At 48.0% G+C, this 25,795-nt stretch overlaps 2 protein-coding genes across 3 annotated transcripts in view; one reads left to right on the top strand and one right to left on the bottom strand.

Annotated features, from left to right (window-relative positions):
* Positions 1-25,795, bottom strand: part of LOC122375944 (unconventional myosin-XV-like) — an 83,064-nt gene that overhangs the window by 38,472 nt on the left and 18,797 nt on the right. The window contains exons 23-34 of the mRNA XM_043355553.1: positions 25,519-25,654; positions 25,106-25,253; positions 24,471-24,606; positions 17,764-17,894; positions 17,175-17,329; positions 16,461-16,636; positions 15,930-16,058; positions 15,386-15,514; positions 14,832-14,947; positions 14,346-14,490; positions 5,560-5,677; positions 3,194-3,288 (exon numbers count right to left, since the gene is read on the bottom strand). Coding sequence (XP_043211488.1) covers positions 3,194-3,288; positions 5,560-5,677; positions 14,346-14,490; positions 14,832-14,947; positions 15,386-15,514; positions 15,930-16,058; positions 16,461-16,636; positions 17,175-17,329; positions 17,764-17,894; positions 24,471-24,606; positions 25,106-25,253; positions 25,519-25,654 — 1,614 coding nt within the window. The remainder of the gene's footprint in view (positions 1-3,193; positions 3,289-5,559; positions 5,678-14,345; positions 14,491-14,831; positions 14,948-15,385; positions 15,515-15,929; positions 16,059-16,460; positions 16,637-17,174; positions 17,330-17,763; positions 17,895-24,470; positions 24,607-25,105; positions 25,254-25,518; positions 25,655-25,795) is intronic.
* LOC122375942 (inactive pancreatic lipase-related protein 1-like) lies at positions 18,855-22,029 on the top strand. Of its 2 annotated transcripts, none has more exons than XM_043355552.1 (4): positions 18,855-19,688; positions 20,111-20,512; positions 20,909-21,038; positions 21,520-22,029. In XM_043355552.1, exons 1-4 carry the CDS (start codon positions 18,934-18,936, stop codon positions 21,634-21,636), a joined length of 1,404 nt encoding a protein of 467 aa, XP_043211487.1. In that variant the 5' UTR covers positions 18,855-18,933; the 3' UTR covers positions 21,637-22,029. The 2 variants fall into 2 exon arrangements, with proteins under 2 accessions (XP_043211487.1, XP_043211486.1); XM_043355551.1 differs by having other exon boundaries at positions 18,899-19,688; positions 20,909-21,059.

Here is a 25,795-nt window from a genome sequence, read left to right as displayed (position 1 = left end):
AAGAATACATTTGATCACGACATTCCGGCGAGATAATAATATCCGAGGGGTGCAAGCTGCGCGTGCGGGGGCGGATAACGGTTTTGACGATGGATCCTCTGATCCCGGGAAACGTCGAGCTAGCGACACAAAAGTCGGTGCACTGATAGAACTAGACACACGCTTAAGGATGTTATGAAAATGCCTGCACTGTGGTGCCTGGGACATGAACTATGCACGTGCAGTTAATTCATATCTTACTGTAGGTAGATCTCCACATGAATCTCACGTGCTTTCAAGCATTTCATGGATGTTTCAGTTGGTTTTGCAGTCCATACTCAGTTCCATTCCTCCAATTCTGGCCCAAGGCAACGCACGAGCGCTGCCGGCATCTAATAATACGAGGGCAGCGCTTTTCGAGGAGCGCTGTGGCCCGAAGGTTTGAACTTTGAATTGTGAAAAACGCCCGCCCGCCGCAAAACGCAAACACCGCAAAACGCGCAAAACGCACGCCCGAAACGCCAACGCAAAGGTCACAAAAAAATAAACAAACGCCCGCCCGCCGCAAACCGCAAATAAAAAAACGCAAAAACGCCGCAAAACAATAAAACCGCCCGCATCGCACGCCCGCTAACCGCCAACCGAAAACGCATTAAAATCGCCCGCCCGCCGCCAAAAAAAAAGCACACCGCAAAAAAACGAAAAAGCGGCCGCCAACCGCAAACAAATTTAACACCGCAAACGACGCAAAAAAAGAAAACCACCCGCATCGCCCGCCCGCCCGCCCGCCGCCAAAGACAAACACCGCAAAAACACAAAACGCCCGCCCGCCGCAAAACGTAAACACCGCAAGACGTGTAAAACGCACGCCCGAAAAGCCAACGCAAACGGCAAAAAAAAAATCGCCCGACCGCCGCAAACCACACAGAAAAAAACGCCGAAACGCCGAAAAAAATAAAACCGCACGCACCGCACAGACGCTAACTGCTAACCGAAAACGGCTAAAAGTCGCCCGCCAGCCGCCAAACGCAAACACCGTAAATAAGCGCCCGGCCGCAGCAAGATAATAATTTATCAACGACTGGCATACCGCTAGGCTGGTCATTTTCACAAATCAAAAAGATATCTGCAAAAATCTCCTAGATGAAAGCGCCCGAGTAAAAAACGGATGGCACGTGCGTGTTCCTCGCCCCCAACTTCCTTCAGGTCAATCGTCATTTGGGTCACCTAACGCATTGACGACCGGCTGGGTGGAATGAACATTGCGCCAAGAAACGTAAGTATATTGTCAAAAAGAATCCCCAGAATGGTGGATCCCAAAAGTTTGAAACTACCATTTCGGCCCACTGGACGACACCTTAAACAGTTGCCGACCGGATGACACCCATTGTTTGGTCACCCACGCCATAGTATGCATCATGGGTGCGCCGAAATGACCAAAAGTCCCAATTTTCGGTGTGCAGGGTCATTTTCAACGGCACGTGGCACGTGGTTCTGGACTTTTCCGGCCACTTTGCGACATACCCATGGGTAGTGCACCGAATGGTGGTTGATCTGCATGAAAGAAAATGGGGGGTCGTTTGGATCGTTTTCGAGCAATCTGCCGTGGAACGCATTTTTTCATTTTGCCCATTGGCTTAACACGGGAATTTTCAAAGTCACGTGGCACGTGCACCAGATGGTCCGCGGAGGGGAGACCCATACCAGAACGTAGATCACCTGGCCCAATAGAAATCCTGAAAAATCAGAATTTTTGGAGCAGCCGTTTTCAAGAGCATCAAGTTGTACTGATCTCAGGCAGCTTTTGCCAAATTGTCAGGGAACTCAGATTTGTTTTTCAATAGAAAAACACAATTCTAAAGAATAGTGTTTTAACTATTGACAACAAACCTGCGGTTATAGATGCATTCATACTGTCGAGATACAATAGCTACACCATTATTCTATTTGCGCCCCCCTGGCGCAATTGCCATGGGCGCAATTAAAATTGAGATACTTTTGATGGCGTAATGAGCCTTGCTGATTGGCTTCATCGGAGAGCTTGGGCCATAAAAGGAACTATCCAGTGGTGAAAATAATGTTTTCGAAAACAAAATACTGAACATGCCATTGAATTCGTGGGAATGTGGGTGGGCGCAATTAGTTAGGAGGGCGCAATACACCCACTTTCCCCTACCCATGTGCAGTACTTGCACATATTTATGTAGCAAAGTGCTGATGTCAAAGTACAAAGGGAAGGTGCAGCGGTTAAGAACAACTACAGGCCAGAAGATCTATTCACGTTTTTGTGACTGCTCTGCTATTCATGAAACTCTATATAATTTCATTATTCCAGAAAACATCAACACGCTTTGTCTGGTATTTGATAACATTTGTAATTCCGACATTTGTAAAAGCCAGTTTGTAACCAACATTTGTTTAGTTGTAGGTAAACATGGCCGAAAATAACGACCATTGGACAGGTTGTTTTCATAATGACCTTTCATGACACTTCAACACCGACTTCCGTTCGTCATTACGTGGGCTCATGAGCTGAGTAGGTTTTGGTTCGAGCCAAAGACTGCGCCGATCAGATCCACATTCGGAATGCATTTCTATAGGAACCCAGCTTGATGATTGACGCCAAATGGGAGAGATGTTATTCTCATTTACCTGGCGTGCACGTCACTCCACCACAACGTCTTGGGAACGACTGGCAAGAAGCAGGGACACTTTCTATTTGATCGCCAGACGTGACTCCAATGCCATTCTTATTTCTTATATACAGACAGCACCGATAGCGGATAACAATAAACTTTATACCGGAACCAAACGAGTGTTGATTCCTAGCTGAAGTCACTGATGAAACGGAATCACTCATCGCGTCATCTTGGAATTTGACTTTACACGGCGCATCAACCGTGTAAAGTCAAATCGCGAAACGGTCAACCATACGACCGTTTCGCGTCATGAACTCGTGGATTAGACTGGTTACTGAATACTGATGTTTACCAAGTGGTTTATTATTAGGTTTACCAAGTGACATTTACCAGGATCTTGGTTGTCTTGCTAGGTAATTCATAACCACTCCATCATCACATAATACTTTTTATATCAATTTGTCAATGTCACAGTTCAGGGAGCATTTACAACCTCTCACAGCTGTCTCAAGCTGCCAGATACAACCAAAACCCCCGACGGTTGTGTCACAAAGTTCCGGCCGGCTGTGACCTACCTTGCTCTGTGACCGGGACGAGTTTTTGCCGACCGGTGTGACGAACTGGGCTGGGAAGGTGCCCCGGCGGCCGTCCAGCAAGCCAAACAGCCAGCCTGCGGACATGGGCACACGGGTCAGTATCAGGGAAGGTTACCTGACCCTCTCCCGTCGCTAGATGTGAAGCCATGAAGACAGCCTGAAAAAAAAACATAAGAAATGGACAGTGGACGGCGGACACAACCAGCGTAAAAAAAGCAGCAGCCTCTCCGTAATTCAGATAGCCAGTCTGCGAAATTTGTTCATTGTTGTTACAGCTAATCGTCGTGGTTCGAAGCACCAGTCCCCTCGGAAAGGCCAAACTTCCTGCCTTCTAAGTCATAAGCCATTGCACGACTCTTCTAGTTCCAATAGCTCAGAAAGTTTGTAAACATTCACACATCAGTCCAACGCACACCCACCAACGCACATGTGTATCTCTCATTGACGCGAATACCTGAAAATCCACCTCGTGGATGGTCTTCAATACATGTGACTATGACTATAACATCATCTCTTCTAATCACGGCAGAAAGCCTCCTTTCTAACACCATCAGCGCCTCCCCCAGATCCCCTCCCCTCTCCCCAGATCATCAACCCTATCTTTCTCCACATCTGCTCCCATCTCATCCATTGCCACTGACACGTCTCCGTTCAAACAATGGCCAGCCCACATCGTTACTGTCGGCCATTGCCCCAGACGGTAGGCGCAGTGAACCGAAACATACCAGCCTTTCGCCGGAAATACGGCTGGGAGGGAGAGGGCTGCTATCAGCTGACTGAGCGGCTGACAGAGCTGTTCGGTACGGCCGTAGCGAAAACAACAACAGCAACAATAACATCCAGATCCCCACCAAACCTTAGACTTACTGAAATAGGCTTTTTATTTTGTTTTGTAAAAGGGTCGTTATTTTCAGTTGGATCCTTAGGCTAGATACCTAGGCTTAATGTCAGTGTAATCTCAGTGTAGAGATTCCAAGATTTGACATAGAATATGTAAAAATTAGCCTACCTTTAACCCATGATTTTAGGGGCTGTGATATATATTATAAACCAGCGGATTTCTTTTTAAATTCTATTCGTTAGGACGGTTCCCACCGGCCACCTTGCTGTAACGTTAAAAGCTGGTTAAAAGCATTACACCGCACACAGTTGAAAGCTTTTCTGAGATACCTACGCGTCGGCCTATGAGCATCAGCGCCGGCCGCAAAAAAATCAGTAAATTCTATTATTGGGTGATAATTGATGATGAAAGCCAAATGCAGAAGTGTTGGACGTCGCTAGGAGCTGGGCCTTTACTGACATCTACTGGTAGCGAGCTGTTCTGTTGTAGTGTTGCTACATATGACCACCAGGTGGCTGAGTGTGAAACTGTGCATATGCGGCATCCAGCCTATCATACTATGTGAGCAGAACCGTCGTATAACTAGCTACTCATCCATCCTCGCCATCCTCAGGACAACCCAGTCGCATTATCCCCATTATTCTTCCCTTTCCGGCCTGGCTTCCATCCCCACCAGAATACCGGAAGTAAGGGCAAGTCCTCGTTGGACTACCTACATAGACCCTCTCCGGGGTGACCGTTTCACCTGTCCGTGCTTCTATCCTCAGGATACTGAAATCCTTTTTCCACCACGCCACAGCCCCCTTCCGGGCTGGGCAGGCAACTTTATCTCATGCGGGCTGCTCCCTTGGAGCGGCACCGCTGCTCCCGAGGGAGCGCACCCCGTAGCCGGGTGCAGTGAGTGCCTTGGGGCTGGGTGGCCTGTCCTCTGGACGGGCTCAGCCCCGGCGACTCACTAGGGTGCCTGCCCAGACCAATGTCTCCCCCTAATTCCTATCATGCTTCCGGCTCTGCAATGGTCTTGTCGACCGAAAGGGCCTAACCCAACAAAACAAACAAACAATGACCGTTTGAGCAGCACAGCGAACTGTCCCATCGGGACATTCCTATCCCATCGGGACATTCCTATCCCATCGGGACATTCCTATCCCACCGGGACAGTCTCTGCCGCTGAGGCGCACCGTCGGTGGTTCGCACAGCCCAATGTCTACAGTCTACGCCCTATATCGTTATCCCATAGCTCTGCAATGGCCTTCTCAGGCAGAGAAGAACAATTGTCCCGAAAAAGAACGTGTTAGTCCGAACAGGACAGACTCAGCCACTGGGACGCTCGAACTGGTGGCCGCACAATCCCTAATTATATCACGCATTGGTTTTCTTATCCCACGGCCCTGCAATGGTCCTCCTAGACCAAAAGGGACATTTCTCGTCATAATCCTAACCCTAAAAATAAAACATTACACCCCAGAAATTCATTTGAGCAGCTTGAGCTGACAGCGCTTACCTTTCTCGGTCGGTTGGCTCTTCTTGATGACTCTGATGAGGTCTCCCTTCATAAAACTGAGCAGAGACGGATCGTGGCTTGTGTAGTCGGCTGTCGCTCGGACGTACTCGTGCGAGCCCTGGCGACGAAAAGAGAAATTACTGTTAGAACAGGCTCAGGTCTAGCAGAGATGGCGCTACTGCAGCTACCAGTTCGGGTCCTGCTAGTCTCTAGTTGCTCAGGAAGTGAGTTTTGTTGATCCATGATTGAAATTGTAATATTGATTCGTTGGATGTAAGCGATGGCGTGTCTGAGCATACTTATGGATATTACTGTTTTGAATAATGAGAATGACTATCATCACATAATAATTTAATGATATTGAAATGAGACCAAAAAATGTCATGTCACAGGAATTCCAATGATTCTTTTCTTCATTTTACGGTCATCGCTTTTGGTAACGGTCGTCCTCCCGGATGACCGTTTTAGCGGCAGGATTTCCTGTTCCACGGGGGCACTCCCGTTCGAAAGGGGTCTTAGGAAAACGAGCGTGTTGCTTTTATCGAGACTGAAGACGATTTTAACACGATTTCGCAGCGCCGCGGGGTGAGCGCGGTTTAGAAGAGCGTCAAAATCAAAAGGGGTATTTGTGTCACTTATTCGGTCATATTAAAGATGTAATATTAAGTTAAACTTTCAAGATTTTCACATGCTTGTACAAATTGGTCCCTTGCTCGTGAGCTAAAAGAACTAAAATGTCACAAAAAAACAATTTATAAATTTCTTAACATTTATTTTACTACTGAGTTCCCAAATATGACCTAAGATGAACAGACAAGCCTCCAGGGGCAACAAATCGCCCTAATTGAATTTTTTGTTCAGCACATTTTCTGCAAAAAGGTCTGATTGAAGACATGTACGACATTCATTTTAACCGTAGTACACTCGTCGAGACATGACGAAGGAATCAAAATTCGGTCTAAAAAGGTTCCCTTCTAAATTTTTCCTTCGTTCAAATAATGACTTTACCGGTAAAAGGTCCTGTGCATAGCAGTCGATCTGTATCGTTGAACTAAGTTCATTCAAGCTGATCCCATCGCTCTAGCGTGACTCCATAATAGTAAAGTTTATTATCTTATGTAGTCCTCGTCTTACGAGATTGTGGTGTTTTCTCACTAAATTCAGCCGTACTTGGGTACTTCTAAATCACCCTAATATTGTCATTAGCAAACGAGTACCCGAGTCACGACGCATATTTTGCATAGTTAAAACCCGCTAGAAGCGTGCATAAATAACGTCTAACCGTGCTTCTCCATTTATGTTTTGTCATCACAGAATGCCTGAACATTCACCATAAAACCGCTAACTGCGCAAACCGTAATACAATTAAGTACTTAACGGATACGGAGCCATCCCGTTTGGTGTTAAATAGGTCACGACTGCCAACCCGCGGCACCCCGCGTTGAGCGCGCCGTAGGATTGTCATTAGCCGCTTTACCAGCGGCTAGCCGCAGGAGGGATGCCCGCAGGCGCAGGCGGAGGCAGCGGCGCGTGCAACAATTGCTGGACGGTACAACGGCGCGGGGTCGGCTCTGGCGGCCACGACGGGTCACGGTGGGGAGGTTTGGTGGCCGCTGATCTGACCTCTGGAGTGACCTCTCGAGTGACCTTTGGAGTGGCCTCATGTGACCTCATAGTTGACCGTAACATGTGGTATTATATGCGACTTTAGTTGGCCTTGCCGGTGACATTTAAGGTGACCTGAAATGACCCCATTTCTGATCTCGTAAGGCAAAACCCGAGATACGAATGCAGTTGTCGGATAAAAAAATACGGACTCTGGTCTGGTGTTAAAACTCCGAGCACCTTCATGCTAGAATCTTTTTTCATTCGGTTGCAAATCTATGGTGAAAACAGCGTTTGAGCTTCAGGTTACCGTTTCGAATATGCATGGGGAGAAGAGAAACTTACAACTTTGAGCGGAACCTGATGCTGCCACAAGATGAAAGTCTTAATTTTACGAAGTGATAAAAACCTACACTACAGCCAACCATTTGAGACGAATGAAGAATATTTTGGTGGAAAAGATTGGTTTCCGGCTTCGTCACGCTTGTCAGTCATCTGATTAGAACAACTAACCGCCTTGGACGTCTGACCTTCGCAACTTCTCCACGTTTTACACAATGTAAAGACCAGAAGACCACCAAAACGAGACACTCCTTCAAATTTTCAGACCTCAGGAGGACAGAATGAGCTGTCAAACGTGTTGGAGAAACAGAAGAGGAGTATGTGCAGACCAAAAGGCACTCCTACCTGGAATATCAGCCGTGAAAGCGTCACCGGGTCCAGCTGATCCAGCAGTCCCGAGTACAGCGGCAGGACCACGCCAAGAGCACGTGCCGTCGACACTGCTTCGTACCACCTCGCGAGGGTCGGAGGAGTGTTAGTCAGGGCGTCCACCATGTCTTCTTCGGGCACCGGCTCTAGAGAGCTAGCGCCTTGACCTGGCGATGAGCGAAGGCGTCTACTGTTGTTTCGTGGTTCTTCAAAATTGTCACCCCGTCCAAGGTGTGTTGACGAGGTTGATATGATTGAGTTCGTGCTGCTGGTTGACCAGTTGGGGTCGGTCTGACGAGTGGTTGGGATGGTCCAGTCTGAGCGAAGACGGACCACTTCGTCGTCATCGGACAAGCTCAGCAATCGTCGTGAAGTGGGAGGAGATGATGACCCGCGTGTTGTCCGGGCAGAAGTACTAGCTGCTTGACGAGTCGGGCGTATGGAAGACCATCCTGGGGAGCGACGCTGAGCACGGTTCGTCTGGAAACTTTGCAAAGTGTTGAAGGACCTCTTCACGTGAAGACGATGGTCTGGAAGCTGCATAGACGGTCGAAGTGAGAATTTCTCCGGGGGCATCGTACGACTTTGCGGGTTGTACCGGGAGAACACAAACGAAGGCTTGGAGAAGGCATTCTCGATGGCTTCGGTTCGCTTTCTCAGGATACCACGCACAGGCTTCTCGACTACATCAAGGCCGCTGTCTACGCTGCGAACACGATTTAGAGAGTTGGATGTCTCCTTCTTCGTCAGGTTCTCTGTACTTTGACAAAAGTTCCGCCCAGAACGTCGAGTCAAAGAACTGAGTGACCCGGCCAGGGGAAGTACAGCGTTGACACCTGTCTTCGTGGAGCTAGGTGATGCTCGATTCGACTTGGTGACGTTTGCTGCTCCTTGACTCTTGTATCGCTGAGACTGGCGGATGTTGGGGACTTTGAGTGCCGCGGTGCCACCACTTACTCCATGATTTGGCGAAGGGCAGACGTGCACTCCAGATGAGTCCGTGCAAGAGGAGCATGCCACAGACGAGCCCAGCGACCAGCTGTCGGTAGTGGTACCCTCGTTTCCGCTGTCCAACAGTTCGGCACCCATTTCTGGAGAAGATCCAAGTCGTTTCACGTTCGCAGGACTCACACGAACTTCTCCTGTGACCACTTCGCCTCCCTCGTCAGCCGCCGGGCGCCGCCACTTCAGCATACGATGATTAAAATTATGTCCAATTAGTGTCAGATCAGCAAACGTAATCACGAGGCAGCATCTCTTGCACTTTGTCCCTTGTCCAACGCGCTGAAACAACACTTCCGGGACCGACGATACTCACACGACTATCCTTAGCCGGTTCAATCACAAACACACACGAAGCTTCAGGTAGTTTCAGCCACCAGTGTCCCCGAACACACACTTTTTCGAACCACTCGCCGGACTATCGAAGCAGCTGCTGTCCGCGGTCTCACAGTCTCGTAGTCAGCCGAGCGGGGTCGGCCGGTCTCGCTCCATGGCCGGGCGGGTCTGCACGGGGCAGCTGCGTTGTGGCCACTGGATACGCCTCACGGCTCTCTGATAGCCGTCACGAGGTCGGCGCCGGCCATCACCAGCAGCCACGCCCGAAAGGCCACGATGCGGTTGGTTGAGCAGATAGCGAATTATCAGCTATCGGCGGCGCGGGAGTATGGAAATGAGCTGTGTGTGGTGTGGTATCGCTCAAACGGCTTTGTTAGTATGGAAATGAGCGAGGCTATGAGAGTCGTAATCACAGATCATCGATGGATGTGCTTGTTCTCACTACCGGTTTGGTGCTTGTCCTCAAAGCACAGTTGAGTCGGTGTATGTTCCGAAAACAATACCGGCAGCAGTCGTCCTCAAACCCTCGACGTTCGGAGTGTTCGCAGTGCACACTACCAAAGACGAGGCACTGATCTCCTCACTGCCATCGGCCGCGGCCTCAAACCTCACACAAAGCGTGCCAACTCGTACTCTACGACTGTCCTCACAAAGTACAGCCAAGTCCTCGTAAATCACCGTGATCAAGTTCTCTCACACTCGCTGTGCACCACAAACTCCTCAGTCCTCACTCAGCACCGGACCAAGAGTTGTCACAAACCACGACTGAGTCCTCACAAATGGTGATCAATCCTCTCACACTCGTTTTGAACCACAAATTCTTCAGACTCTGCGACCCAACTCCTCACAAACCAACGGGCAAATCACTGCTAAATCCACTGCTAAATCCACGATCAAAGCCCTCGGCGACTGCGGACCACGTCCTCGCGTCCTCGGCCACCGTGAATCACGTCCTCACGTCCTCGGGCACCGTGAACCACGTCCTCACGTCCTCGGCCACCGTGAACCACGTCCTCACGTCCTCGGGCACCGTGAACCACGTCCTCACGTCCTCGGGCACCGTGAACCACGTCGGTCGGCGGGCGACTGCCGCCTTCAGGGCCGTCCGTCTCACGGTACTGGTGCGCGCAGGGGGCGGAACGCGGCTGTCGCGCCGCCAGCGAGCGTGACCACCCGTGTGGGGACCGGCACGGCACGCTCGACGAGGCACGAGCCAGTAAAATGGAGGTGAGTCACAATAGGACACCGGCATACAGGCATTCCTATGTGTCGTGGCCTACGTGATGAGAGGTGGGTGTGCGACAGATAGGTATTCGTTTTTTTCAGAGCTGGCGAAAATGGATGGATGTTGAAGTCGATGCGTACCACATGGCTGTCGATTATGTTGAGTGTTTGGGAATATGATGAGCGCAATGTACAAAATCTTCATCGACTTTCGGCAAAACCGTGTCCCACCGCGGCTCATGGATTTTCACGCTCTAGTGTAGGGGTGGGTTCAACAATCCCCGGTTGGCTCCTTGGCCGCGTAGCAATAAATGATAAAATCGACGTTTGTAATGTAAAAAGGAAAATACTTTGCTCATTGTTTAGGGTACCTACCTCAAAGGTCAGATCACTAGAGGTCATTCAATGCCAACTTTTGCGAACTTTGACACTTCTTTTACTAATCAAATCGTTATTTACATACCTAACCAATGATGCTACAGCGTCATGGTGAAATGCATTTAAAGTGTCTTCAACGTACCTTTCAAATATTTCAATGCCTTTTAACCCTATTCCTGGCGGGCTCCGCCGGGACAAGAAACTGGCGGGGGGGGGGGGGCCGATTCGGCCCCCCCCCTGAGATCTCGAGAACGAAGCAAGATAGCGACAAGCGGTAAACGGCATCGGATACGCACGGCCAAGATCTACAATTTTTACAAAGGTCATTTTCAGGTCAGGTCAAAGATGACGTCACAGGGGTCGAAAAAGTCAAAATGGCGGCACTAGATATGGAGAGAGTTTTTCTCGAATAACTTTCGAATTAGTCAAGATAGGAACAAACTAAGGGCATCATCGTGATCCTCTCGTCAATCCGCATCGAATGATATATATGTTGACCTCGAAAGGTCAAGGTCAAAGGTTGACCTCAGGTCACGTGACCTCGAGGTCATCATGTATATCATTCGATGCGTCTTGACGAGCTGAACACAATGAGACCATCCACGCGTCTGTATCTTGTTCCTGTACGGAGTTATTGGCCAAAAACCTTTGGTGACCTTTGATGACGTCACATGACCTCACAGCTGCCCAACAGCAAAACAGACCTCAAGGTAGTGAAGGTTGATCGTATATGAAGTCATGTATGGTATATGGGGCCATTCGGACCCGTTTTAGTGGTAAAAACAGGGAGTTGATTTTTCCCCCATTGACTTATAATGGGGAGGTCGCGAAATTGACCTGACCTTAGGTCACCGATATCAAAATTCCGAGATATACAAATTGCACATACTGGTACCCTTACTAAACCCTGAAGAGAAGAAATTGATCGGTCAAAAACTCTAGCTCTGGCGTGATTGCAAACTTTTCTGAGGTAGCGTCACCAAACCGCCTCTGGTGACCTGACCTGAGGTCAGATCAACTCAAAATTTTCAGACATGTTGCGTAGAAGCCTTTTAGGAAAAGTCAGAAAATTTGAGCTTCCTAGCTCAACGCGTTTGGGAGATATAACCAAAAAACCTCAGGGGGGGCTCCTGAGGCCCCCCCCCCCCCGCCAGGAATAGGGTTAAGCAAACTCGAATTATATTGGAAATTTAACCACATTTCAAAATTTTACCTCAGGACAACGTTATGTCCTCCAGAGGATATACATATTCGCTTTTGCTCTTGCGAGGCAACTACTGGCAATTATCTGTATTTGCCAGTTGTTTTAAAAAGCTATTGTGTTGATTGTTTTGTTTATTTGCACGAGATTTTGAAGAAATTTACTTCGACTGTTTCGGATGATGCTTTGACCTGGCTTTGACTAAGCCAAGCTCGCGTTGAGCACTACATGGGCGTAAGCAGCACTCTTATTGCGCGTCCTTCATCCACCGTCTGACCGGAAAATTCCAGTTGCATTGAGAGCTGAACTTTTTAATAATGGTTATCCAATTAGTCGGATACGGTCTATCCCATTCACTGACTTCAACTGGCTGTGATCAACTGGTTGCTCCTAAAAAGTGCAGACCATGCCCTTCACGTGTCTTTTATATCGAGCTGCCGAGCGAAACAACCCCGACTTCCATCAGCAATAAATTGATGCCCTGACACTGTGCAACGGAACGGGGAAAATACAACTAACACGTCGTTACGATATAGTTATGTCAAAACATCAGTCCGTGATCTATCCTAACGTTTTACATCAAACTTTTGCATGTATTAAAATCCTTACCAGCCTATGTGAAGGAAAGTTATCCACTTTCAAAATTCATACGGCCTTTCATAGTGACGGCTAACGAGAAAAGAAAGGACCGTCGAAAGAAAACTACAACTCTAACTCAAGGAGCTCTGTGTCGCTGATAGAAATTACGTCAAAGTTCAGTCTACGAAATTGCATGCAATCTTGTAACGATGATAAAAACATGACTCTCAGATATGCTCCTGGATAATAACTGGTGCGTTGTTTGAAGAAATAGAAACTAAATTTTAGCCAATTATATCACGTCAAACAACCCAGTGTAAAGTGACAATTGACTTGATAATTCCAGAGGGGCGGCAGGGAAATCGCCACGACTTGCCGCAATGCGTTTTGTAAATGTCCCAAAATATCGCAGGATTCAATGAAAAGTTTCGATATTCAAACATTCTGATCCATTTTTAGACTCTACCAGACTACCGAACAAAAGAATACAAAATAATGTTATACTCTTTACAGGCCACCACTTAGCTGAACGGGTTGTGCCGCCTATCATGCAAATTAGGTGACAAATCCTGTCCCCACGACAGACACGCTTCATTTGCGTAATAAGCACCACAGCGTGTCAATCCATTCAACTGGTGTTCCATGGGAAGTGGAAAATTATCCTGTCCTCACTAATTTTGCCCTTTTGTGTCCGTTTCCCTTCCTGTTGAGCAGCCAATCTGTATATATTTGACTCCAAACAAAGCCCCATGTACGAGACTATCGTACATGGGGCTACCTACATGGGGCTTGACGAACACTTATCATGGAAAGCGCAAGTTTCTCTTGTAGTGAAACGGTGCTATGCAACACTTCATGGGCTATCAAAATTCTGTCGTGGTCTATCAGCTGAAGTTAAAACATTTCTGATAGAGGCGCTTATTTTTCCGCACATTTTATACTGTTTGAGCGTCTGGGGTGGATGTGGTATCACCCAGAAGCGTCGCATTCAGCGTGTGATTAATCATTGTGCCCGTATCATCTTCTGCAGCCGGAAGTCAGAGCATGTCTCACCACTCCTGGCATCGCTTGGTTGGTCCACCATTGACGATTTGATAAGCAAGAGAGACATGTCGTTCATCAGCAGACTGATGAGCCACCAACATGCACCACAGATCCTACAAGAGTCGCTTGTTTACCGGCACGATGTATCTGATAGAGGTACCCGTTCTACTTCAGCTGGCCTTCTACAATTGCCCCGCGTGCGTACGGAACTCGCAAAGCGTTTCTTCAACTACCGTGCAACGGCCCACTGGAACGCCAGTCGTAACGGGTAGCCGTGTGTGACTAATGACTATGCATGCATGCATTCATGATGTGTAATGGGCAATGTTAAATGTAGTATTTGTGTTTACAAATCCGTACATGCGCGGTCTGAAAAGCCATCACATGGAGACCGTACGCAAATAAATACAAATACCTACTACGAGGCTACCTACTCGTATATCGAAAATACGAGTAGGTCCAGACTGATGAGACTCCCCTAACAGCCAAGAAATCACATGCGCACACTTGGAGATGCGTGTGATTGATACGAGTGAGATCTCATGTATTTGAATATGCTCTTGCATGTTATTCGCATTTGCCTGACTGCCGAAAGAGGGTCTTTCCTTATTGCCGAACTAGAATGAAAGCGAGACAAATGTATTCGAATAAGCTCTCGCATGTCGAAAGAGCCTGTTTCAGCAAGAATAAGCTTTCAGGTACTCACCGACTGGCTCTCGGCGACGAAGCGCTCCAGCATGTCGGTTAGGGTGCTGGCCTTGGACGTGTGGAAGGCCTGGCGAGCCCCGTTCTTCAGCACCAGCTGGACGGAGGAGCCCCTGTGTTCGGTGACCGAGCCGATCTCGTCAAATCTGTCACAAAAGATGATCACTGGTCAGTTTAGAGATCCACGTGATTTCAAGCATGATGACTCGATCTTTCGTGAAAAGGTAGTCACCAAATTAACACCTGATGACAAGATGCATTGAGTCCATGATATGTCTCTAAAAAAATCGAAGATTCGTCACATTCCCACACCTGATCAGCTAGATGAATCAACAGCATTCTTCGATCCGATGAAGACGCATATAACAAAAGAATTCGACAAAATTAGAACGCAAGAAAAGCACCAACGCTAATTTATAACAGTCAATGGAAGTTTTGTCAGCACATGAGCCCAATGAATAGGGTGTCTGGCTTGGTATCTACTTACGGGACGTGATCGATGACCTTGAGGAAGTCGTTGGGTACCGCCTTCTCCCGTCTCAGCAGCCGAACTCCGGAGTGGGAAACCCCGAGGAACTGGACCAGGGGGTTGTTCCGACCTCCCTGATGGTCGTAGAGGGGACAGAAGTTTGTAATGGTTAGTAGTGGTGGCGGTGTGGTGGAGTCTGGCTGTCTGACTTGTTGATACGACTAAAGACATGGTGCAAACACACATCAAGCCTTTGGGAAGGAGCGTCTTTGTTACGAATGCTATATTACACACAAAAATAAAGTTGATATGATGAGATAAATTAAACATTTTGATATTTATCAAGGAATTATTCTTGATAAATATTTTTCTTGAGAAATTATTCTTGCGGAATATTTCTTTCAAATATTGACTTAGTTCTATGTACGCCATGAACCACAAAAATCAATATCGGTTCGGTCATTGATTGTGATTCAAATGCATTTGGCACGATACGATTTTTTCGAGCAAGAAATGTAAAAGAAATTTACGAGAAACGTCCGTCACGATATCCCACTTGACACATTACTTACCGAGACGGGGAAGAGCATGCAGAAGTATGTTGGCCACTGCCTGGCCAGCTCCAAAACCTGCCGCTTCACCGAGAGCTTCAGCTGGGTGGCCTGCATGTTGGCAGAGGTGACGCCCAGATCGTCCAGTTTCTGTCGAACGAAGGAATCAGAATCAGAGGTGTTCGAATTGAAACACATGACATAGAGCGGTAGGTTCAAGGTGACTGAGAAGTTTAAAAAAACGTAAGGAACAGCTGCAACTTTGAATACCTAGTTACTTACTACCGTGCGTACTGCGTATCAATTTGTCAGACTGAAGTTCGACTGCACTACCCTACTAAAACTTTAACAGTTAAACAGATGTATTATCAGATAGTATCTTTTTACAAAAACTAGCAGACAGCGTCAGTTCGACCTGCCATCAGACTAAAGCCACCCATCCCAAGATTCTTCCAGATAATGTAGCCATGTAACCAGACTATACATATAGTCATTTAGCTCTTGTAGCCGTTATATCATTAGGCTAGACAGGCTATGTAGCCTTTTTAGCCATTCTATCGCTCACCTGTTTCGCCTCGGCCCTCTCTGCGTGACTGATGCGGATACAGGCCGGGTTGAAGACATCCTGTACGATCTGACAGAACACCAGGTGCAGGGCCGTGGCGTTGGTGACGTCCTCGGTTGGGGAAAACACCTGTGGAAGGGTACAGTCAGTTACAAGCGCTACAAACATTTCCAATAGTTTTCTACATTCAGATGATGGCTGGCTAAAATCGACAGACAAATATGTTGCTACACTTTAGCTAGGGAGCAGCATTAGCGCTGGCCGATGATATTTTTTCCGATTTAAGATAACAAGAAAATAAAAATCATTAGGGTATCGAAACTCAAGGACGTCGGCCAAAACGATGTTGCTTAGGCCTTAGCCAATGTTAGCCATTTTTAGCCATCGACCTCAACTGAAATTGGGCGTTTTCTGTTTATTAATGGTAAAAATAGAAGACCTTAGTAATAGTACCTGCAGTTAAAAAAGGCTGCTGTCTCTCTTTCGTCCTTTTTTGTAAACGCTAAATAAAAAAAAACGTCTGGCTCTCACCTCCTTCCGCACGTCTAGCTTCCAGCTGACCCGGTTGTAGGTGACGAAAGGCGCGTCACTGGGTGGGAACAGGCGGGTTTTGGCCGCCTCCAGGGTCCTAACCGACTCCAGGTCCCTGCTAATGGCCAGCTGACGGTAGGAGTCGACCGGCCGCAGGAAACCTTCTGATTCCTCCACTGTGGGGCAAAGAAGACGGTGTGATTGTCACCCTGGCAAATGATCGCTACGCATTTCCTAGCAAACACTGGAGTAGCGTAGTAACGATTTCAAGATAGAGGACTTGAAGCATGTTCCCCAGCTAAGGCCAGAAATCAGACGCGAATCCAAAGTCATGTTCCGTTCTTATTCTCACAAAATGCAGTGGACCGATTCTACGTAGATTATGCGATATATTATACCATAAATAATATAAATAATATTAATCATGTTACCTATGATTGTGCTTAAAGGTACGTTTTTACGTGATACGAGCTAGGAGTATCTGTGCTGACATGAAGTTCACGTAACGCATCGGAACAGCTGGTCGTAAGGACCTTTAAAACCAATAGCAGACAAGGTCACTGGAAGGCACAATCATCGCTGAAATGATACCATTATCTCTTCCATGGCACAGCTAAGTATACTGCTTATTGAACAGATTTAAAACAACTTTCTACCAAAATAACTTATTTCTAGGTGGACATGCCGATTATCTCTTCTACTGATCCCACTCACGCTCGTATTTTTCCGTTTTCTCAGTGACGTGCGTCGTCTCTGAGGCGTTGCTCCTTCTGTCTGGCTCAATTCGGCTGGGTCTCTGGTGACGGCGGTCACCGCGTATCGGCTGGATCGGCCGCGGCGGCGAGCGGCGGTCCGCGATCACCGGAGAGCTGTGTAACGTAAAAGCAGCACGGATAAATGTGTAAACACATATGAAGAGCTCGGTAAAGCGAGGTAGGATATTATTCACGTTGTACATGGTTGTTGGAATCGGAGATGTTTGAATTATGCTACCTATATCACTGGAGAAGTCGGGAACAAACTATCACACAAACGATACGAAATTCCCCCGTGTTAAGCCGACATCCAAGAGTACCTCCTTCGCCCCATCGTCCGTCAGCTCGGCATTGTTTGAGTCTAAGCGTAGGCAATCAAAAGTATACGTTTCCTCTCGCATTAAAATGCCTTGAATCGTGACCCTATATCGTTATCCACAATCTATACCATAGTATTTAGCCTATAATCTATCATCTGTATCGACATCCGAGAAATCGTCGTTCTCAGCCGTTCAGCCGGTCTGTGGCATCCCATTAACCTTGCTGACCTCTCTGACGAGCTGCTGTCTCCCGCTGAAGCGGTCCGGTGCGGTGGAATGGTGACCTGTAGGGGACCGATGGGTGGCGGCGGAGGCGGTACCCCTGGGCGAGAGGAGCGGTCTTCGGCGGCCCGAGGCGACTGAGGAAAAAAAGACACGGCACGTTAGATGGCCATCGCACAATTCAAACTGTCGCACAACTAAGTAATTATCGGTTAAAAATTAATATGTTACCGACCATGCAGTTTTATACGCGCATGGGTAAATAGTTATACGAATGTATGGATGCCCATCGTGCATCCATACATTCATAAAGGCATAACAACTCGATCAGTAAGATGCCCGACATACAGACGACCAGTATGCAAACGGCTAACACAAAGACAGTGATGACCACGACAGGTCACAAGACAGGACAAGAGCTGGACAGTGGTCAGACAGACGGAAAAGTGGTGCATGTGATGATCTAACGCTACAAAATGAAAATAATGCCGACAAATAGGTATGACAAGTTTATAGGACGATCAAAATCCGGTAGGATCTTTCTACATTAGCTGTCAGCCACAAAAATCGAGGTTACAGCATCGTTTCGAAGGGGTGGCATTGAAGTTACATAAGTTAGATAAGTCACATCAAACAAAATATAGGTAAAAGATATGAGTATCCAAGTGCCTTGACAGTAAATCCGTGTGTAAATCCGTGTTCACAAAAACTAAATAAAAAACGTCCGTCAAAGTTGACGTCAATATCAGGGCCATGGGACCCTGAGACGTCTGAAAGCGGTCTTATCTTAGACAGATGGCATTCTCCCGTGGAACCTACCCAGACGTTACGCGGCAAAACCTGTGACCGGAAAATTCGGGACACACCCACACAACAACATAGCCGTTGGCTGCAACTGCGTCATAATTGGTGAGCAATAACAATTCTCAATTAAAATCTCATATCCGTTGTTTGTAAAGAACGCATGACTATTACCATCGTCGAAAATGTAGGGAATAACAAGTAACCAGAGCCTCTAGGTAGTAACAAGGTGACTGACGTCATCAAACCTTCAGTGGGGACCATGAGCGCCCGCGCCCTTGGCTCGGGTCCTTATCTGGCCGGACTGACGTGCGGCCGCTCGTACCGCATCGCTCTCACTCCTGTCTTCGCCTTCGTCCGCCTCACAGCGCGGCCATGGCTCCGCTCGTGCTAGCTTTGGCTCTGCTAGCGTCAGCACATGCCACCGAAGTCTGCTACGACGACCTGGGATGCTTTGACGATCTAGGAGTCTGGGCCGGGCGCGGCCTACCAGAAGCACCCATTGAACTCGCCACCCGCTTCCTGCTTTACACTCGCAATGCCAACTACGAGTATGAGATCATGTACGACAAAGAAGCTATGCTCGGCTACTCCGACTTCGATGCCTCCAGGGCGAGGACCATCGTCCTCATCCATGGTTTCGCCGATAGCTGTGACGAGGCTTGGCCTCTGGAAATGATGCAAGCACTTCTTGCCGAAGAAGACGCAAACGTAATGTGCATTGACTGGAACTTTGGCAGCGACGTCTACGAGAAAGCCCGCGACAACTCTCGCCTTCTCGCCGCCGAGGCGGAACGCATGTTCAACTGGCTTGGTGCTCAAACCGGTCTTCTCCCATCTCAGCTCTACCTCATCGGGCATGATATTGGCGCTCATGCGGCTGCCTACATTTCCAATCGGCTTGGCGGAGTCCCCCGCATCACCGGTCTCGATCCAGCAGCGCTTGACTTCGAAGATGCGGACTCTCTGGTGCGTCTGGATACCATGGATGCGGATCTAGTGGACGTGATCCTTTCGAACGCAGCTGGGTATGATGCGTTCGGTTTGGGAACCACCGCTCTCACCGGTCATGTGAGCTTCTATCCGAACGGAGGAGTGCACCAGACAGGGTGTGAGGACACCATCCACAGGTGAGAGCCGGGATCTCAGGGCATGGGAGGGGTTCGGGAAACGCAGGGTGCAGGATTCGGGAAGGCGTCGGGAGATCCAAAATTGCTGTAGAGATAGCATTCTTTGGCAGTAAGTGCTGGAGCATGAAATGTGTAAACATACTATCAAACTGAGTCTGTAAGTGGTCAACACTTGAACCGTGCAAAGGCCTGCCGTGAGGGTCCGGTTTGATTATGATCTCTTCTACCTCTAAGTGTAAGGATACAAATAACTATTATTCATCGTGCGAAAGTGATGGACACATAAGATATCAGAAGACAAAAGCAGCAGCGTCGAATGAGCATCTGCCTTCAGCACGTCAAAACGCCCTCCACCGTTGGGAATACTATGTCTGTCGTCCCTGGCTGGTACAACATTTATCGTCTCCCCCTTTCTTCCACAGCTACATCCGCCACCTGTCTGGCCTGCGGACCCTCAAGATCAGCCGCTCCGAGTGGTTGTCAGCCGCCTGCAGCCACTTCCGCTCCACCGCCTTCTTCACCGAGTCCATCAGCTCATCCTGTGGCTTCCTCGCCGTGCCTTGCTCCTCCTGGGACGCCCTCGTCTCCGGAACCTGCCCCTCCCGATGCCACAGCGGAGAATGTCGCAACATGGGTTTCCACGCTGACCGACACACGGCAAATTCGGGCTCTTTCTATCTATTCACGGAGCCGTCTTCGCCCTACTGTGAGGCATTTATGAGCTTGGAGGTTGTGATCGGGTATGGACAGGAGAGCACGGAGGGCAAACTAACGGCGAAGGTGCTGGGACCCGAGGCGCAGACGTTCACACTGCAGGACGGACCGTGAGTTGGAAAGGGGGAATGGTGGAATGGTTGAGTGGAATAATATTTGGAATGGTGTTATTTGTAAAGGTCAAAGGGAACTGAGATCTGCCAAGAGGATTAAACACGTCACTGAAAGTCAAATGTTACATTGAACCACATTCTGATACATTTTGCTTTAACTGCTCGCGCAGCCGTAATTATTTCTTTGAACTTTACTTTATAAATTTAAGAAAGACGCCGGACGACAATTTTAAAGTGGCGAGCCCAACATGAGCGTATAACTTACTACTTGATCGCTTAACAGCTTATTTTTAACAGTGTCAGCGATGGCTACGAATCCAGTGTGATAACCTAACAGACATAACCGTACCCAATCATGTCGCCGTTTTGTTTTAAACGTTCTCGTCTGCGCAGGATCGCCAAGTCGGACGTGTTCCACGATAGTTTCTCCGGCTCTGATCCCGGCTCTGGTGACCTGCTGGTGGAGCTAACCTACACGAGGGCGTCATCGACCATTTTCCACCACTACAGCACCTCGCTGGAAGTGAGCACCTCCTCGCTGCAGGTACCACACCGCAGCGTAATCTCAGTGCATTACTGATACTGCAGTATTGACAGTGCAGTACATTACTGACAGTGCATACAGTACTGACAGTGCATTATATTACTGACAGCGCAGTGTGGCACTAACAGAACAAAACATTACTGACCAAGCAGAACATCTTGAGCTGCTACAAACCAATTACATTCGTGTATCCAAACAAAAATATTTTCAACTGTGGATGAATGAAATTCAGGCCAAAATAGCTATCTACCAGTAAATTAGCCTTCGCAGAACTCTATCAACGTAGCTATCGGCCTTTACCATTGACCACAACCGCTATCTCTGCCATCATAGCTACGAATTTGCATTCCGCACTTCATTATGCCACCATAGCTGTTTGCAAACAAACAAATTTATCACCGTAGTGTATCTGCCACTTGCCAGCATCTGACTGACCCACGTCTCCTGCCCATGTCCTCAGCTGAACAACATCGAGGTGTCCGTCTCAGACGGTGACATGCAACTGAGGACCTACTGGATCGGATCCACCGTCCTGGAGACTGGTGTGCCAAAGACCGTCGTGGTGCCGCCCTTCTAAACGGCAAGACGGAGTCTTCTAAACGGCTCGACAGGGTCTTCTAGACAGCTCGACAGGTCTTCAAGACGGCTAGACGGGGTCTTCTAGAAAGTTCGACGGGTCTTCTAGACAGCTTGACAGTTCGACAGGGTCTTCTAGACAGCTCGACAGGGCCTTCTAAACAGCTCGACTGGGTCTTCTAAACATCCCTTCTACACTGCTTCACGGAGTCTTCTAAACATCCCTTCTGGACAGCTTGACGGGGTCCTCTAGCCTTCCTAGCTCGACGGGCTCCTCAGCGGGCTCCAGAACAAGCGCCGCCGGAAAAAGATCGGTGTAGGAGCACTATATGAGCGGGAGACGCATGGGGAACTTATGTTATATGCTTTAAATACGAGATAATGCCTAAATTTTGTCGAGTGTTTTTGTGGTTGTTAGAAGTGCTGCTACTTTCTACGGTAACAGGTTTTCAGGAATGCTGTCGAATGTGATGTCAGTAGGGAATAGCCGTGTTTTAAAAGCGAGTTGTCCACTTCCTCACACATTAACCCTCGCCCATGTAGGGGGGGGTTGGTGCAACCCCCCCCCCCTGAGGTTTTTCGGAAATAGTGCAAAAACGGCGGCGCGCAGCGCCGCCAAATTTTGGGTACCTTATGGGGCAAACCTTGCGCATCTTTTGATAAAAAAATTTGACCGGGTCATGTCAGGTCACGGAGTTATGACGTCACAAAGGGAACAGCCTCCGGCCGGATTTTCACAAACTGAGTGCCAACGCCCGAGGTTTCCTGCCGGTGGTACGGACATCGGTTGATGGATCGTGATGAAACTTCCCATGCATGTTGAGGCAAGTATTGGCTATCATATGGTATAAGAAACTTGACCGGGTCAGGTCAGGTCACGGAGCTATGACGTCACAAGAGGAACAGCGTCCGGTACTATTTTTGAAAAGCGCCCGAACCACTATTTTGCTAATTCTTGTCACCTCAATGGGAATATGCAGCAATATTAGCTTCTATAGGGAGCAAATGGACCTCCCAAATCCAAAAATACAATCAGATTTCAAAAATTTAAATTTTGATTTTTCGAATTTCTGCCGCCGACTGTGACCTTGCCGACTTCCGGCGTTCCCAACGCGCCATTTTTAGAGCTAGGGAAACGAAATACATACCAAACGATAGAGAATTGATCAAGGAACACGATAGTGAAGGTTTCAAGTCGATATCTCCCACCGTTTTGCCGCAATCGCCGCGGAAAGTAAAAAAAAATCTATTTTTCCGAAAATTTGACCGTTGACCGGTCAAAAGTAGGTCAAATGTTGACCTAGGACCAAAAAATATACCACCAATCGCGAGATCTCGGCGAGAGCAATCCGATGGTCTTTTCCGCTAAGCTCTACGACGCTCCGTTTTCAAACGCCAAGGGGGGGGGTCGCACCAACCCCCCCCCCCCCCCCTGCATGGGCGAAGGTGGCAGATCGCCGTTTACGGGCGAGGGTTAAGCACATCAGCCTCGTTTAATTAAAAACTGGTGAACGTCTGATTTGTCTCATTAATGCCTAACGCCGTCATAACCAGGGCCATAGATAACATGTTATCTATGCCATAACCAACGTTTCTCTAACGCAATGACGGTGGCAGCTCTGCCATGTCAGATGAGAACGATTGCATATTTTAGTTATCGTCCTTGATTGTATCGGAATCAAGGGCTATAACCTCAACGGATTTAAATCATTTACCCGCGCACCGACGGGGGGGGGGGCGGATATCCGCCCCCCCCCTGAGGTTTTTCGCGGATAGCGGGAAAACCGCGGCGCGTAGCGCCGCGAAATTTGGTATGACTATTCTCTCATCAATTTTACACATGGTGTGCAAGTTTGAACCTCCTAACTTTTAAGGTCAGGTCACCAGGTCACTTTGAATGACCCAACCTCAAGTCACTTTTTTGCAACTTTGTCACCGTGCCAGAGCTACAGTAGATGTCGGAGGCCTTTGAAAGTCGCAGGATGTTATTAGGTCATTAGTGGCTACAATTTGTATATCTCGGAATTTTGATGTCGGTGACCTAAGGTCAGGTCAATTTCGCGACCTCCCCATTATAAGTCAATGGGGGAAAAATCGACTCCCTGTTTTTACCACTAAAACGGGTCGGAATGGCCCCATATACCATACATGACTTCACATACGATCAACCTTCACTACCTTGAGGTCTGTTTTGCTGTTGGGCAGCTGTAAGGTCATGTGACGTCATCAAAGGTCACCAAAGGTTTTTTGCCAATAACTCCTTACAGGAACAAGATACAGCCGCGCGGATGGTCTCATTGTGTTCAGCTCGTCAAGACGCATCGAATGATATACATGATGACCTCGAGGTCACGTGACCTGAGGTCAACCTTTGACCTTGACCTTTCGAGGTCAACATATATATCATTCGATGCGGATTGACGAGAGGATCACGATGATGCCCTTAGTTTGTTCCTATCTTGACTACTTCGAAAGTTATTCGAGAAAAACCCTCTCCATATCTAGCGCCGCCATTTTGACTTTTTCGACCCCTGTGACGTCATCTTTGACCTGACCTGAAAATGACCTTAGTAAAAATTGTAGACCTTGTCCGTGCGTATCCGATGCCGTTTACCGCTTGTCGCTATCTTGCTTCGTTCTCGAGATCTCAGGGGGGGGGGGCGGTCATCCGCCCCCCCCCCCCCCGTCGGTACTAAGTTGGCGCAGACCCCCGTCGGTGCGCGGGTTAAGAACGGAATTGCCATCAAATGCGAGAATCATGAGTCACGCATACACAGAGTCTTAGACAACAGTCTAAGACACGGAGTCTCAGTATACACAGACAAGAACACCCACCGTCACCTTCTCAGCTGGCTGCGCTGATCCAAGCTGCTGCTGAAGCAGTAGCCTTCTGGACATGTCCAGCTTCTTGGGCACCACCTTCTGGCGCCCTCCATCGGGCGTGTCCTTGGAGTCGGTGCTACCGTTAGTCCTGGGAACCGGGCACGGCGGAACAGGTGTTATTGATAAGGTGGTGGCGGTGTTATGAAATGAGGGAGTGGCAGGTACCGACGGAGAGTCGCCAGCCACCGGGGCGGAAATCACTCAGTGGAATATCATTTTAAAATAAAACAGCTAACAATAGTCACTGATACACTAAAATGAAAACTTTTGTTTTGCAACTTTGGTCGTCATCTTATAGATTCATCGGTATATAACAATGTTAATTGCAATAAAAAACAATGAAGTAAATATTTACAAGTTTGAAATTATCGCCTGTCTGTTTTCACTAACGCCGTATAAATGGCTCGCCATTTACCATTCTCCTCTTTATTCCTCAATTCGCTTTGCATAAGTATGAACTTTGACAGGTCCCGCATGGCATTTGCAAGCCTCTATTTTCCTTTGGTAGTTCTTTTTACGGTAGTGCCTATCTTTTGTATTGACACCTTGTATAAGAAGTTCGTCTCTGATGAGTCTGTTGAGCTTACCGTTCAGTGTGTTTGGATGTGACGGCTTCCAGTTTCATTTTGAGTGCAGACGATATCTTTAGCTTGCTAATTGAGTTAGGAGCTGACGAGGAAAGTTTTACGGCGGCCTCAGACTTTTCCTTTGGCTGCTTGTTCAGCTCGCGGTCCACTGAAAAAAAAAATTGTCGCTCGATTCTATTGATGAAAGCATTCTAACCGATCAGCTCAGCCAAACTAAGCAAGTTCAAGTCTGTGATGAACAATCTCCAAAACTAATTGATAATCTAGGTATTGCAAGATATTTAAAGCAATTTGATGATAGACATGCAAAAATAACAAAGGCGTCTAAAAGTAGTTATATAGCTCTTTGCATTTTTTTCAGAAACAAGAACTAAGTAATTCAAAATTCAAAAACTGCTTCCTCCACTGCCCACCTGACTTGGCCGATTCGCGTGACTTATTGAGATTTTCAGGCGTGGAGGGGGCCCGGGCGGCGTCCGCAGTCTCCATCTCAAATTCGTCCCACTCGACTCCCTCGAAACTCGTATCGGTGGCTGGGCGGCTGCCCGACTGTCAGAAACATCAGGGACATCAGTGCTAAGAAATGCAATATTTATTTTAGGAATGTATAAGCAGTAGTGGCATACTGCAGAGGAAAAAGTGGGAAACGTTCTTTTTATGGACCAGAAATGCTTGCATGCGTCTGCAATC

Source organism: Amphibalanus amphitrite, unplaced genomic scaffold (genome assembly GCF_019059575.1).
Source record: "Amphibalanus amphitrite isolate SeventyFive unplaced genomic scaffold, NRLGWU_Aamphi_draft 001963F_arrow, whole genome shotgun sequence".
NCBI lineage: Eukaryota > Metazoa > Arthropoda > Thecostraca > Balanomorpha > Balanidae > Amphibalanus > Amphibalanus amphitrite.
Note: the sequence above shows the minus strand (reverse complement) of the source record. Positions and strands in the feature narration are given on the sequence as shown.

Bases quoted from the DNA above. Each gene is read 5' to 3' on its own strand.
- LOC122375942 (XM_043355551.1), top strand. From the start codon at position 18,934: ATGGCTCCGCTCGTGCTAGCTTTGGCTCTGCTAGCGTCAGCACATGCC. The intron at 19,689-20,110 runs GTGAGAGCCGGG...TTTCTTCCACAG, and splicing joins TGTGAGGACACCATCCACAG to CTACATCCGCCACCTGTCTG. The intron at 21,060-21,519 runs GTACCACACCGC...CCATGTCCTCAG, and splicing joins TGAGCACCTCCTCGCTGCAG to CTGAACAACATCGAGGTGTC.